Source organism: Ammospiza caudacuta, chromosome 8 (genome assembly GCF_027887145.1).
Source record: "Ammospiza caudacuta isolate bAmmCau1 chromosome 8, bAmmCau1.pri, whole genome shotgun sequence".
In the NCBI taxonomy this organism is placed as follows: Eukaryota; Metazoa; Chordata; class Aves; order Passeriformes; family Passerellidae; genus Ammospiza; species Ammospiza caudacuta.
Genome location: NC_080600.1, coordinates 26233082 through 26248014, shown reverse-complemented (window position 1 = coordinate 26248014; position 14933 = coordinate 26233082). Strand labels below are relative to the sequence as shown.

Genomic DNA, 14933 nt, shown 5'->3' with positions numbered 1-14933 from the left:
GGAACAGTAAGAAATTTGAAATGTGTTCATATGCATATCGGCATACATGTGAGAGAAGGAGGAATTTTTCTCTTCCAAAATCACTGGAATGATCTAGCCTAGATTTGCACCCCTAAATTTGCACCAGCCCTGGTTGAGCAAAGCAATTTCCAAATCAATCTACCTGTGCATGTGCAATTTAGAATGCCTTGAAAATGGGCTCTGGGACGGAAAGCTCTGCTGAACCCTGATGATGCAGTCATTATGTTTCTGCCAAATGACAGAAACCAAACAAATGCTCATCAGTCCAGCTGGAATTCTGGAGGTAGTGCCACTGTATGATAACATACCTGCCACCATTTTAATACATCACCTGGTAGGACATTTAGCACTCTTTGGAATGAATTAATCACACAGAGAAGGTCATTTTCTCTGTCTCAAGAGTTATTCCAAGAAATCTATATTTGGGAAATGAGATATTCAACAAACCTTTGAAAAAACCAACCTACCGTTCATATTTTAAAAGCATTGTGCTGACTACTTGAAGTTATTATATTAAAAGGTTATTAATGCAAATCTCTGTAATTCAGGAACCCTATCTAACAATGCCAATCTCAGCACTTATTACAGACCTAATTATTACAACATCAGTGCACCTAACATTTTAATGTATTTATTCCCTTCATACGGATGAGTAAGTGTTTGCATCTTTATGTGCCTGAACAGGTTTAAAAATTAACCCTGGGAGGTTATTCAAAGTACCTGACTTTAGACAACTATACCATGTTAGACTGGCCATCACAAAGAAGAGAAACAGAAGACTCCAGATGTTAATTAAAAAACACAGGGTGTTTAGCACTGACAACCATCCCAGAAAGACTTTTTGTTTCCTCTGGGTTCATAGAAAACCTTAGGAGAACTGTCTTCTTACTTAAACATCTCTGTTTGCTGTTGCAAATTAGACAGTGCAATTAATTTGCTAAGTGGTTTTCTCAAAATCTAATGGAATTTGTGGCTCAGTAAGAAATGCAAACTCTGAGTCCAAAATTAGTACTCAAACAATCAGGCTGTCCTTCTTTGTATAATGAAGGATTCTTGTTTCTAAAAATAGAAAAAGGTAAAACGCATTAATACTTTGCCACTTCAAACAATAAATCAGCTTTAAATCTGGTCCAAAAGGCGTTTTTCCTTTGAGCTGGAGAAAAAAGTACCTTTCCTTTGATTTCATGCTTATTGAAGCTGTGCTCTGGAGTTGTTAAGTACCTACTAGAATTTAATTTTTTTTCCAAAAGTCATAATTTTACCATGACAAGTAGAACAATTTCATAACACTAAATGTAGGCAACTATCTATTTTGCTTCTGTGTAATTACGAATGAGACACTCACAATATATGAAAAACAACATAGAAGATAAATCCAGACAATTATGTTACACATAGTGACCTTGTAAATTCTGTTTAACAGTCAAAAAGTTTTACAGAATTTCCCTTGGGGTGGATAGGCAAGGGAAGAATGAGAAAAATGCTGGCTACTGAACAAGTTCATAAATAATTTGCACCTGACTTCAAAGAAATTTAACATTTGGTGTATCTGAAGTATTTGGAAAGAAGGAATACAAACTGAGTGCATATCTAAAATTAAGAAAATTATTATAGCCACTCAGCCCTTTCAAATTCAACCTTCAGTGTTCTCCACGTCCATAAATTTATCCCAACCCATTATACTTGTCTCAGAATTACAACTAAGAAAGCAGAATGTTTTTTCTTCTTTTTTTACACTACCTGAACTTACTTTATAAGACAGTGAAGTTTTCAGACTTAAGTCCACTTGAAGTTTCATCCTCTCCATCAGGAAGAACCGAAGGATTAATGCATCCCCTTTCTATAATGTCTGGGTCTTTATACATCCACACTACACTTGGTACACTTTCTTATGACTGGATTTCTGTGCTACTGGATCACTCAGGATGACATATCCATCCCACAGATGGGCTAAGCACACAGACACAGTTCTGTCAAATTTGCCACAGCACACAACAAAGAATCTGTAGTAGCTTTATGGTTTTTCTGTTCTCATTATGGGCTGTGGGAGGACAGACAGTAACTAATCTGGCAAAAAGCCTACTGGTAAGAGTTCAAACCATTGAAAGTCTCTTAAAGAATTGGAACTGACAAAGTGAGTTTGAGGATTCTTCTTCCTGTGGCAGCTCTTCAAGGCCTCAAGCCCATTTTAGCATTTTGTCAAGCCCTGGCCACAGAGCCAATACCACCTATTAATCATGTTAAAGCCAAGGGTGATACATGAAACTTACTGACTGATATACTGGACTTTGAGCAGTATATAACCAGCTTAACCAAATTCCAATTGACATTCTAGCCTGCATGGTTTTATTTGGAGAAGGTACTTTGCAGTGTAGCTGGAGGTAGCCCATTGAATATTGCATTTGATCCAAATGTAATTACAGTTCAGCAATGGGTGAAGGCAGTTAATTCTTGCATGGGCTGAATTTTGCCTAATTGCAACTTGGATTCAGGCAAAAGCTGTTTGAATTTCCATGAGGAGTAAGAAAGGTATGTTTTAATATCTTTTATTATCCCAGTCCCTTCAGAACATTTCTCCTTTTGTTTATTTGGAGAGAAAAATCTACCATTATGTGATTTGTTAAAATATTAAAGCCCCAGTTTGGCTGGCTCTCAAGCAAGAACGTAGGCTTCTATTATAACATATTGGGAGCTTTCAAACCAAAGCAATTCATAATAAATTTATTCAAATTGACATATTTCTGGTTATAATGTCTTCATTATTTCTTCAGAGTTATGAAACATGAATTATATCACTGTAACCACAACACTAAGTCAAGGAAATCTAATTTTCTGTGAAGTCTGTTTGAACAGTCATCATGTAACTCAAGGCATACATTCAATTGCTTTTTTTTACTGTTCCTTATACTGGTGTTATTCCAAAGGCTATAGTAATATTATAACCTCATTGCATCTCATTCTAAAAAATTTTCTTACTTGGCAGGTTCTTAAAATATAGAGCAACATAAAAAATTAAAAATAATTACATCATTAAAATCTATTGGGCATACATTGAAGAGAAGTGCATTTCAGATTATTTGGTAAATTTCAAACACTTTCTCTTTAAACAGTACATAGATTTTAATCATCATAGCCAGCAAGCTGGCATATATTTTATTCAATTTAGATTAAAACTGAATTAAATTAACATGGCATAGAATTCCTGAATCATGAATAAACATAAACCAAAAAAGAACTTTTTAAAGCAAAAAAAGGTTCTCCATAAGAATCTTTTCTTATACTTAATTTATTAAATTCTTTTAACAATAATGAAGTGAATTATAATTTTAAAAAAATTAAAATCACAACAACAACAAAAAAAACCCCACCTCTGATAGTCTTTTTTACAGTTTCCTAGGATCGAAAGATTTTTTTTGTCTCACTTTGCTGTCAGAAATGAAAGCCTTAGCTGCAATCATTAAAGGTCTGAATTTTCATTTTTCAGCAATCCAGGGAAATGAGAGCAGGTATTGTTATCATCATTAACATTATAAAGTTCTTTGTCTGTGGATATTCTAACAAAGTTGCTGGTCAGCTGTTTGTCAGATGCCGTGCCAGTGATCAGATAGTCTTATAGTAGATTAAAAAGAACAGCAAATTAAAATTATAACTTTGTGAACTCATAGCTGTTAAATCCTCTATAAACTCAAGTAACTGGATGTGGTGCCTAGTGCTAGAAGCCAGCACAGAAAAAACTGCCAAAGCTAAAAATAAATTAATGGATTTGTTTGTAAATAGCTGGTAGGATCTTGTCTCCTAACACAGTCCTCTTTCCCCCTAGTCCTCTTTGTTCAGACAGCTGTTGGACAACCTCAGAGAACTAAAACTCCCCTAGGCCTAGACCTCTCCAGCTTACTGTATTTGGAACAAGGATTTGAGGATGAATATTAAAGTCAAAATGACCCTTGATAAGACCTTGCTGGCCTGAACTACCAGTGAGCAGGATTGAGAGCAGTGTGCAAGATCCCTTCTGGAGTACTGGAAGGCAGGATCTCCTCTGCCACAAGCCAGACCAATTTAGATGGCTCTTTGAGTAACTGATTGAGTAAAAAAGAGGCAAACTCTATGAATGAATCTTTACAGACCTGCTATGGAACCTGTCCAAAACCAGCTCAAGCAGACACCCCCAGAAACAGTGTGTCAGGGTGTTATCTGCTAAAAAGTATCAGGAAAAGTGGAAGCCAAGAAGTTTACTGTTCCTAGGGAGGTTAGAAGTATGCATATTTCATTTCCATTTTCTCTTACAAAGCGCCTTTATTTGTATTATTTTTTGCTATGATCAGATATATGTGTATGTGTAGTTTCCGTGAGGAGTCAGTCTGGACTTGGGTAAGTCTGGACCCTGTTTAAACACTGTTGCTGTAGTGCTTACTGTGGAAGGCTTCAGTGGAGGGCTGCCACTGGCAGCTTTTTCCAGCCTTCACCCCAGGGCCAACCACAGCCCGTGCTCAGTGTGCTGCCATGTGGATCAGGAGTGAGGCAGCATGTCCTTACTCCTGTGTGATGCTTTGGAGGTGAGGCAAAACTCGATTCCTCTGCACAGGCAACCAACACCACGTTTGCTTCCTGGTCCTGCACAAGGTGGGAGAACAGCTGAAAGACAGTGCCTACTTTTGGTGTGGGCTCCCTCAGCATCTCTTTGTCCACCTCTGGCACACGATGGCACAGTCAAATGCTCTTGGTACACCTTGCTGGAAGGGAGCCATGGATGTGCCAGAAGGGCCTGCCAAACACGAGGGGTGGTGTGGTGTTAGTCGGGGCTTGTGGAGAACTCTTCTGAGTCTGCTGCATAGATCTGGGCAAGGTACTCTGACCTGAAAAGTCTTCTGAAGTGCTTGGCAGCAGTCAGATAGGGCAGGTGAAGTATTACCATTGTTTCCAGAGTTCAGGGAATTAATGCATTTCCAGTGTCTGGTGGCTGCATAAGGGAACAGAAACAATTTAACAGCTACTGCAATACGTTTTCATACTAGGATTCCATTTTTCAGGGAGTAATAGTGAGAATATATCAAATTGTTGACCCTTTGCAAGTGGGCTTCAACATAAATTAACTGTTGTGTTAAAAAAATGAATTTTATGTTTACACTGCAATTTGTCCCTGAAATGGAGGCTCAATTAGAGTTTCAATGATTTACTAAAGACATTTTAAACATAATGTCCAAACAATGCTACATAAATTAAACATGATGTAATTGAGTGTAACACTAAGTGGCTCATCACTGTTGATTCATGTGGAAATCACTGAAATTCTACTGATCATTATGCATTCATTCAGTATTAATGTAGATACCATATGTGCTTCCATGGGGATTCTAGTGTTACTCAGCATTCATTAAGTTTTAATGTACCATTAAAAAGGCATCAAAAGACCCATCTAAAAACACTGCCACAAAGGTAGTTCATTTAAAGACAGTTAAAGCAGCATGTTTCACCTAAATATTGCAATTCAAAGAAAGGTAACAATGAATCAGCAGAAACAGTTCAGGAAAAAATAGCATTTGATATCAAATGCTCTACTGCCTCTACCTAGCAATGCAGGCTAGAGTGTTTGAACTAGGCAGAAGTACTTAACATGCATGCACATGGTCTTTAAGTTGAAATTAACAACTAAATATATATCATATCCTTAAGATTTGTAGTTCTTTTTTTCACTGGCCAGAGAACTGAAAAATCACCTGTGAATGGGGTGATCACATCTGTGAATAAATAGGATTCACAAGATTCTATTCAGCTCAATGTTTAGTGCTTTAGAAGCATGACACCAAACTTTTCTCAAACTTTGATCTTGTACAGAATAGGTATATCCTGTAGATGAGTTGCTATAGCAAAAGGAGGCAGATTTAAAAAATAAATGTGTCTAAGAAAAAAAAATTCCTCTTCCCAAGATATTGAGAGAAATAAAGCATAGGCATGTTCAGACCTATATATTTGTTTTGCCAAACCTTGCTGATATATAATTAATAAAATGGCAAAAGTGTACAAGCCTCAAATGCCTATGGCACAAGTCCTGATGTTATGTAAGGCCATGAGTGGCACAGAGAGCATGAATGGGGATTGATGAGTTAATATCTCTTTCAGGAAAAGCATTGGAGAGGATAAAATTAGGCTAGCAAGTAGAAGTTTACAACAAACAAAAAATTGTTTTTCAGACAGTGTATCATTAAGTTGAAGAACTCCACATCACACAGGAATGTGTCACTCTTCAAAACTTATGGGAGTTGAAAAATTAAGTTGCCAAGCTCTTGAACAAGACTATTTAAGACTATTAAATACACAAATCATCTTCACTTTGGCATTCTCAGAGCTAAAATTGTTGAAGGTTTAGCATACTTGGGGGTAAGTATTACTTTGTGTATCTTATAATCTTGTGTTTCTCCCTAAGAATATACTTTTGATCATTGTCAAAAGCCAGATAGCCAGCTAAATAAACCTTCAGTTTGACCCAGCATAACTATTCTTCCTTTATGCTCTGAAGCTAGAAGTCTATTGCTTGAAGGTACAATGATTAATCACTTGCATTCATGTAGCAACTTTTGTGTTGAAACATGGTCATCCTAATCAGTTTTCCCTTTTTCTTTCTTTTTTTAACTACAGCAAACCCATTCCTTTAATCTCTCTTCACATGGTTTCCAAAGGTCTTGTTTTGTTCTCTCACCCAAATTGCCTTCCACTGTTAGATAAGCTATTTAAAGCGTTAGAATTCAGTCTGAAATTCTGCTGCTTTTAACATCTTTATTTTTCACTTGGAGATTTGTTTGATTCCTGCTTATGTTATTTTTCCCACTGATGATCAGGCAACTCACATTTCACATCACCTCCAAATTATGTTTTTAAAGTAATGTAATAGTTACACAAGACACACCTACTTCCTTTTCCTGACAATATGGTCTAGCAGACTCTTCCTTACACCTTTTCAACCTTTTATCTTTACTTGGCAGGAAAGGCTATGTCTTTTACGTCTATTGAACTTCCAAGCACACCTGACATTCTAAAATATTTTTTTTTTTACTTCAGAAGTTTTCTTTTAAAAAACACAAAAGCAGACAGAGTTTAAATAAAGTGAAAAAAAAGTCACTATTTACAGGTAGAGCCTTGCGGCCCATGTCCCCAAGACCTCCCTCTCTCGTGGTTCCTTTTCCTGAGGAGCCAAGCCCCAGGTGAACTTGATACATAGAGCTTGCGCCTGTGTCTCATGGCAGCTTCTGTTAAAGCTCTTAGCTCACAGTAGAGCTCAGGTACAGGTTACACAATGTGTAAGAGATGGTCAAAACATGCTTAAAGAGCTGGGGCCACCAGCAGCTCAGCTGCCCTCTGACCATTCAAAGAACCACCCTGGCACCAGTGCTGCTCTCGAGAAGGGCTGGCAGCATGCTAACCCTTGACCATGAAGCACCCACCTGTGCACTGCCTGGGTGCCCAGCTTGCTCCCAGTCCTCTGCCATTTAAAAAGGAAGATTTCTGCCATCCACTTCTTCAACCTTTGCTTCACCTCCTTGTTTCACTTAGGTGCTGAGTTTAGAATTGCAGCAGCTTGGCGTTCATGCGTGGGGTTTTCCTTTTTGGTACATGCACTTTGAAACTGCAGGTGGCCAAATACACTTCAGTTAGCAGAATGCAAGTGTTTAATTAGCTTTTAGCAATTGAAGCAATGGAATAGTGTCTGCTGATCAGACCAATCCTGCTGTTTAACCAAAGGTGACCAATTTCAGCTCCTGCATTCCATCTCCCCATTTAGTTCAAGTATTTCATTTAGAAAACTGCAATCAACTTAACTACTTAAAATATTCTTTTTATTGTATTATTGATAAATCAGAGCTATATAAAGCCTTAAATGTAAAATAATTTCATTTTTTCTTTCTTTGCCACTTCAGATTAAGTGTGACTATACCCTGTTAGATTGCAGTCTTTCTTGCTTTCTTGGAGATCACATAGAGGGAAAAAAGGAAAAAGACATTAAACAGGCAGACAGACACACATATCTGAGGGAAAACAACGAAAATCTGGGTCCAGCTATAGTTTATTAAATATTTTTTAACTAGAAATATTTTAACCATTAGTAAGTACTCTAGTGGTTAATGTACACCAGCACTAGCACACTGAGTACACTAGCACTTGCAAACAGCCACTGTTGGCCAGATTTTTTTTAATAGCTGTTAGAGGTTCTGTGGACTTAACTCTCCCTCTGCCCTGGGCTGATTGTATGCTTCAATTCCTTTACTCCTTTGGATGGTCACCACCACATACACCACAAACCCAGTCTTTAATAGTTGCATGTTTTAAACTATTCTGTCACTTGTGAAGATTTCCTTGGATGCCCAGTATTTAGTGTATTTAGTATTCTTGTTGCTCTGGCTGGGATGACCTCAAACATAACGAGCAAAGCAAAATCTGCCCTGCTAAGTACTGAGAACAACTGGTAAAATGGATGAAGAGGCTAAAGAAAATTTCTTCCATCAGTCTGGAAGACTAGGAATTTCTGAAGAATGCATTCTAGTATCGTCTTAACAAGGACAGCTTATATATCATGTTTGCTATTTGTATTAACTGTGACCCAACTCTCAGTAAAAAGTGTATCAGTTGTTCTGAGAGCATTGAAATGACTATGGGTAAACTTAAGAATAAGCTTTCCACCTTACCCCTCAAACTCCTGCTATAAGCATTCTTTGGGACATTCACCAGACACTCATGGAAACTAATGTTTTAGAAATCACCAAGCAGATTTGTTGAAACAGAAGACAGTTGTTCTTCACCCAGAACAGCTGCTATCAACAAAACAGCCACTAAAAATACACACATTGTGCAATCAATCCCAAACTGCTAACAAGCAAACATCACTGGTGTTTGCTTATAATGACACTGCTACATTATGGGCACAAGACTGTTCTCAAAGCTTGGGAAGTTCACAGAGTAATTACGTTCCTTACGTGAACAACTTACATTCCAATTAAACTCTTTGCGATTCTTTTTGGCAATAGAGTTCTATTTCAGCTGGGAATGACACAGCCCTAATTATTTCCAGGTCCATACATGCACAATCACTCTGAAATAATACTAATAATACTACTACTAAGTTGAAATTTCCTAAAATTATTCATTTTCTTTTTAGATCAGTATATTAGCAAATGTGGAACATGCTGTTCAAGAAAAGCATCCAGATCAAAAAAACCAAAATTCCTTTTATCTCTACCTCATCCCTTCTCCTTCCCCCTCTCATTGTTTTTTTTTTTTTTTTTTTTTTTTTTTTTCTCTTAACTGTCTTAAATAATTTAGTCAATTAACAGTTTTGGTGATCTTTTCATGGTGATGGAGGGATGTGAAAAGAGAAGTGTTCATCTCCTCTTTCACTTAAACACTATCTGTTGCACTGTTAGAGAATGTGAGGTTTAATACAGCTAAAAATGAGAAAACTATACATCTCTCCCAAATATGCTGCTTGAAGACATAAATCCACCAAAAATGTAAATTGCTTGTGTTAATAAGTAGGAACAGATGACAAAAATTAATGCAACTTTATGTAAAATATATTGTAATAGACTCTTGATGAAAAGTTTCTGTGTTAGTTCCCATACCAAATAGCTCTTTCAAGGAAGACAAAACAAAATTAAGTTTTTAACAAGCATAGTTTGCCATACTTGGAAATTTCATGTCATTTTAGCAAGGACACCTTCCCTCTCACAAAGCTACCCAATCAGAAATTTTAAAGAAAGAAACATCTATCCTAGCTGTGATTTTCAACCGCGTTGTATAAAATAATCCCCCATAGAAAGCAAGCTTTTCAATTAGAAGCTGTGAAACATTTCCATTGATATTGCTACAGCTTTGCTTTATCACCAAAATAGACTTCATAAGCAATCTGTCTACAAGTGATATTTCAGCTATGCCATCAGCAGCCAAGCACTAACAGAACACCACAGCTCCAGAACCTCAGACCATGCACAGCATCCACAAACAGTTTTGGGCCCAGGACTGTGGCAGTTCTGGTCCAAACACACCATTTTGACTTCAGCCTCACAGTCAGTTAACCCAGACAGAAAAATTAAGACATGTTCCCTTCTGCAAGGAGCTCTATTTGTTGGGCTCCCAACCCACTTGCTTAGTCATTTACATTTAGTCTTTTATCTTGCTGTAGTTGTCCAACACCTCATAGGATGCCGTCTGGCCAAGCACTCAAGGATGTATGCCCTACTGCTCAACAGCACTTTTCCCTTGTTTCTACCTAACAGAAGTATTGCAAACCTTTTGACAACTTAAAACAGGATTCTAAGTAGCTCCAACTGAAAATGTTTGCTTCGGCTGGTAACAGCTACCTGAAATAAAGCTAAAAGTATTAGGTACTGTCATGTGTGATACCATGCTTCTTGTCCATATCCACATAATTTTCATGTCTTCCTTGGAGGAGGTCATGCTGTATGCTACAATTACAAGTAGCTGGAAAAACTCAGGCACTGATTACTTAATGTACATCCCAAAAATGGAGACACTGAGTGGTCCAACAATTTGCAGCTGCAAAGTATAAGAGCTCTTACCTTGGCCTTACAAACTTTAGTCACAAGAATACTTCCAAAAGTTGTCCGGTGATGCTGTCCCAGCAAAACTGCTCCCTTCTCCATCTGTAGTCTTAATTTTTATTCTTGTGTAGAATAGATTCAAAAATACATCTCCTATAATAGCTTCCAAGATCATTTTTACTACCTAACTCTTTGCTTTGCTAGCCCTCCTTAACTTGAAAGCCCTGGAGTCTGAACGGTGCACTGTGCTATGTGGATACCTGCTGCTTCTTCAAAGAACTGGTACCAGTAGCTTATAATGCACCTTCACTGGGCCTGCTGTTTTGTCTGGACAATTACACTGACATTTCATTTACTATCCTGACTTTCATTCCCAAACATTTTGACTGCCCTGCAAAAGCAAGGGGATTATCAGAGGTATGGTGTAACCATCTGCCTCCTGTTGGAAAACATCTGTGACACATGTTGTCCAAACTGTAAGTATTCTTGGGCTCAAAAAAAGTCTGTTTACCCTGCATGTAAGGTATCCACAACAAAAATTAAATGCTGTCTAGCTTGGGCTCGCAGTTACTGGAAACACTTACTTGTTACTTGAGCAGAAATGTTTTTATGCTTGAATAATGAATAAACACATCAAGTTCATCAACAAGAGTTTCTCTAGTAGACTTTAATAAAAGAGTGTAAGAAAAAAAAGCATCTGTAGAAATACAATAGCAAGATTTTAAAATGTCTTACATATACATGTTGGAAGAAGAGGGAAAGAGAAAGTTTAGCTAAATGGAATTGCCAGCTAGTCACAAGTCTCATTGAAGAGTTTCACAGTACTATAGCATGTGTAGACATTTCAGTTAGTTATCAAGCAAGTTCAGTTACACAAAGAAGAAACCCTAAAATTCAAGCAAGGTGGTTTTAATCTCTGTTACATCAGATGATATTTGCCTTCAGGAGTTCACATGAAAAGGCAGTTTATTTTTTTAATATATAGGACTAAGAAGCATACAGTAGTACAGTTTTGCTGTCAAAACTAAAGAAAAGAACAAAGTATAGTTATTTGAACTTTCCCCAAAATAAGAAATTGGACAATGTTGATTTTTTTGAAAAAGTGAAACATCATATATATTTGTATTAGCACAGATGGAGATTAAAATTATTTTATTAAATAACTTTGGTCACCTTGGCAGAGAATACCAACATTTTTAAAAAAAACCTCTAACTCCCACACACTCAAAGTACAAGGAAAAGACCCTTTCACAATGCAAGCCCTTCTCTGGCAGTTTAAGATCAGCATGGTGTATAGGAATGCCTAAAACACAGACTTCAAATAGCACAATGAGCACAGACTACAATCTGTGGGAGCAAGTTACAATTTTCAAGTCCCTCAAGACACCGTGAAACCCAGAATGTAAGTCCCAGTTAGAAACTAGAAAAGCCCCTATATCTTTTATCTCACTATTTTCAAGTGAAGGTTGAAACTTTCTTTTGCAGTCAGACCCTGAAACAGATCTATTGAACTACCATGTGAGCTTCCCCCACCCTCAGAATGAACTCTTGATTGGAGGGAAGAACAAGGAAGTGGTAACACATTGGAAGTGGTAACGCCATTGACAAGGGACTAAGATACAGGAGAGAAAACAGGAGAGAATAGCAATGAAAAAAAAATGTTCTTCAGATCTCTTTATGAATTTCTATTTACTAAAACATTCCTTAAAGGGTTTCAGCATTAAGTTAACACCATAACTTGTAATTGGTAATTGACTCTGTACTAGGAAAGTAATTAGACCTCTTTGAGATTATTGCACAAAAACCTGGCAGCAAACAATTTGAAAATGCACATATAGATCAGTTTCTGAAACTGAGTTACATAATGTTTCTAAAATACAATACATATATATATATAGTTAGAGAATAGAAACTAAATACAATTGCTTAATTTTAAATCAAGTCCAGCACAAAAATATTTTAATATGGCAAATACCCCAGGACTAGCTGCATTCATCCATAATGTAGGTATTTCATCATGAGTGTGATCATATTTCCACCCCTCCCCCAAAATGTATAGTCTTGACAAAAAACTCAAAATAGATAAAATATAACATCGAACATTTTCTTTTAATAGATATTCCTATTTTTGTATTTAATGCTTAATCTATAAATATGATATCTGACATAAGCATGATTTATGTGGTTTTGTGCTATTTTAAGATTGAAATATCTTATATTAATAAGTCCAAAGCAGTTCATTTTTTAGTTATACTTCTAGTGAAAAAAATATTCTATTTCATTAGGTATCAAAACTGGAATTTGTTTTTTATTAGTAGGTGACTCTAAGTTGATGGTTACTTAAAGATATAATTAGTTCACAAAAATTATTGCTTATCTGAGTGCTAGGTAAATATTATATACAGATATTTAAACAGTAGTTGAGAAACATCATGTCACACTACTGTTAAGAAAAGGTTATGAGTAGTACAAAGGTTTCCAATAATTTATGTCCTGAATTTTGTGTGTCTGCTACCAGGAAAAACAATTACAGGAAGGTAAAAAAAATCCAAATACATATCCCAATTACTGTCTGCTAAAGGAACAAAAACATCAATTTTTTTTTGTTTTTTTTAGACAGGAACAAAGTATTGCATTGAATTAAGATTTCTGCTAATTACAATTTTAATTTAATAAAGTAATATGGAGGCAGCATGTGGTATATTTAAGTTCATACAATCTGTTAAAGTAATACACAGTCAAAAATTAATTATTTAATCTAAACCTTTTAGGTCTCTTCCAATCTGTAATTTCAGCATAGTGCTACACATTGTTCAGTCTTGAAGGCTAAAATCAACAATCTTCAATTCTCATTCTATCATAAGCAAAGCTCACCTACACCTTGTCTTAAAACATTTTAGCAGCACAGTCAGCTTTATAAAGATAAAAAGGCAAAATATTACTATTATTTACATATTCTAATAATCTTTTCAAGGCAACAAAAGACCCAGCTTGAAATTGTTATTACCGTTGACAAAAATATATTAACATATACTAGCATTTACACTTTCAAAAATTTGTAGTTAGTATTAAGTTGGCCTAAGAAGCAGTAGTAAAGTGCAAAACATTTGGTATAATATCTAGGGATTAGCCTTAGCTTCTGTGGAATACAAAGGATTAAACCTGGCTCTTCCATTGACAGCTATGGTGTTTGATGGAGGACCAACCTGGAAGCAAGGTGTGGGAAGAAAAAAAAAGAAAGAAAAAAATATTAGAGAAATGTTAACCTAAATTTCCAGATTTTTATCTCTCTAATATGTTACACAATGTTATTTCATTTCTTGTTTTTCTCACTGCAATGAAAGACCTCCTATATGATTTCTTAACTAAGCATATATTCCAAGGAAGAGGAAACAGAAGACATTTCTTAGAAACATATTTTATCCTGACTAAAAATTTCATGTATAATTATTCAAAAGACACATGATTTTTAGTCCTTCTCCACATCTGGTTGCAAAGAAATACTTTGAAAACATCACTAAACCAAACGTTTTTATTAAATATTGAACAAACCTGATTTCTTACTAACTCTTCCAACAATTTATACTGTGGTAATGTTTCTTTTATCAGAAGCAAACTGTAACTTCTAGCAAAGATAGCTAAAGCCTGATTTTCAGTGGAACTGCATAACCCAACAGCTCCAGCTGGAGTTAATGGGAGCTGTAGATGCTCCACAGCCATGAGAACCACATACCACAGCACACAGTCTACCAAACACAATGAAAACATTCTCAAGAGAAAAATCCTTAAAAAGAAACCTCACTTGACCCATTTTAGGTTAGTAATTACTGAGGGCCCTATTGAACAGGAAAGACCAGCAACACAAAAGGCCACAGATCTCAGCACTGCATACTCATAACATACTAAGTAAAACAGAAGGTGAAAAAAAATTAAAGAACTTGGCAAGCCGTGCCAGGATTTTATTTTTTAAATGGCTCTCAGAGCTGCAAGAAGAGAGATTATGATGAGAGGTAAAAAGAGAAGCAAGTACCTGACAGACATCTCTCATTGTTCAAATGGATCAGATTATTACTCCTTTTCCTGACTGCAGCACGATACTGGCATCTATGAGGTGGATGCATTCTAGAAATCCTCTCAATTCTCAAAAGCACTTTTGGGTGCAAATAACTTATTGATACAAAATGCTTCATTTCTCTGTCCCACTACTGCCAGTTGTCCATGTTAAACATAAAATGAGACCATGTTTTTATTAACTTTGCTGTAGGCCAAAAAAATCTCTTTCTGCTGTCAGACATACCTGTACCACAGCATATGCACTCTGAGAGTGAAAAGAACAGCATGTACAATTTTATGCTTGGCAAAACT

At 36.3% G+C, this 14933-nt stretch overlaps 1 protein-coding gene across 3 annotated transcripts in view; it reads right to left on the bottom strand.

The window, feature by feature from the left end:
* Window positions 1-11231: 11231 nt before the first annotated feature.
* The window catches only part of COBLL1 (cordon-bleu WH2 repeat protein like 1), a 73916-nt gene continuing 70214 nt past the window's right edge, over window positions 11232-14933 (bottom strand). For all 3 annotated transcript variants that reach the window (XM_058809545.1, XM_058809546.1, XM_058809547.1), the window contains one exon: window positions 11232-13774. In XM_058809545.1, the coding sequence (XP_058665528.1) occupies window positions 13688-13774 (87 nt within the window). In that variant the 3' untranslated portion in view covers window positions 11232-13687. The remainder of the gene's footprint in view (window positions 13775-14933) is intronic.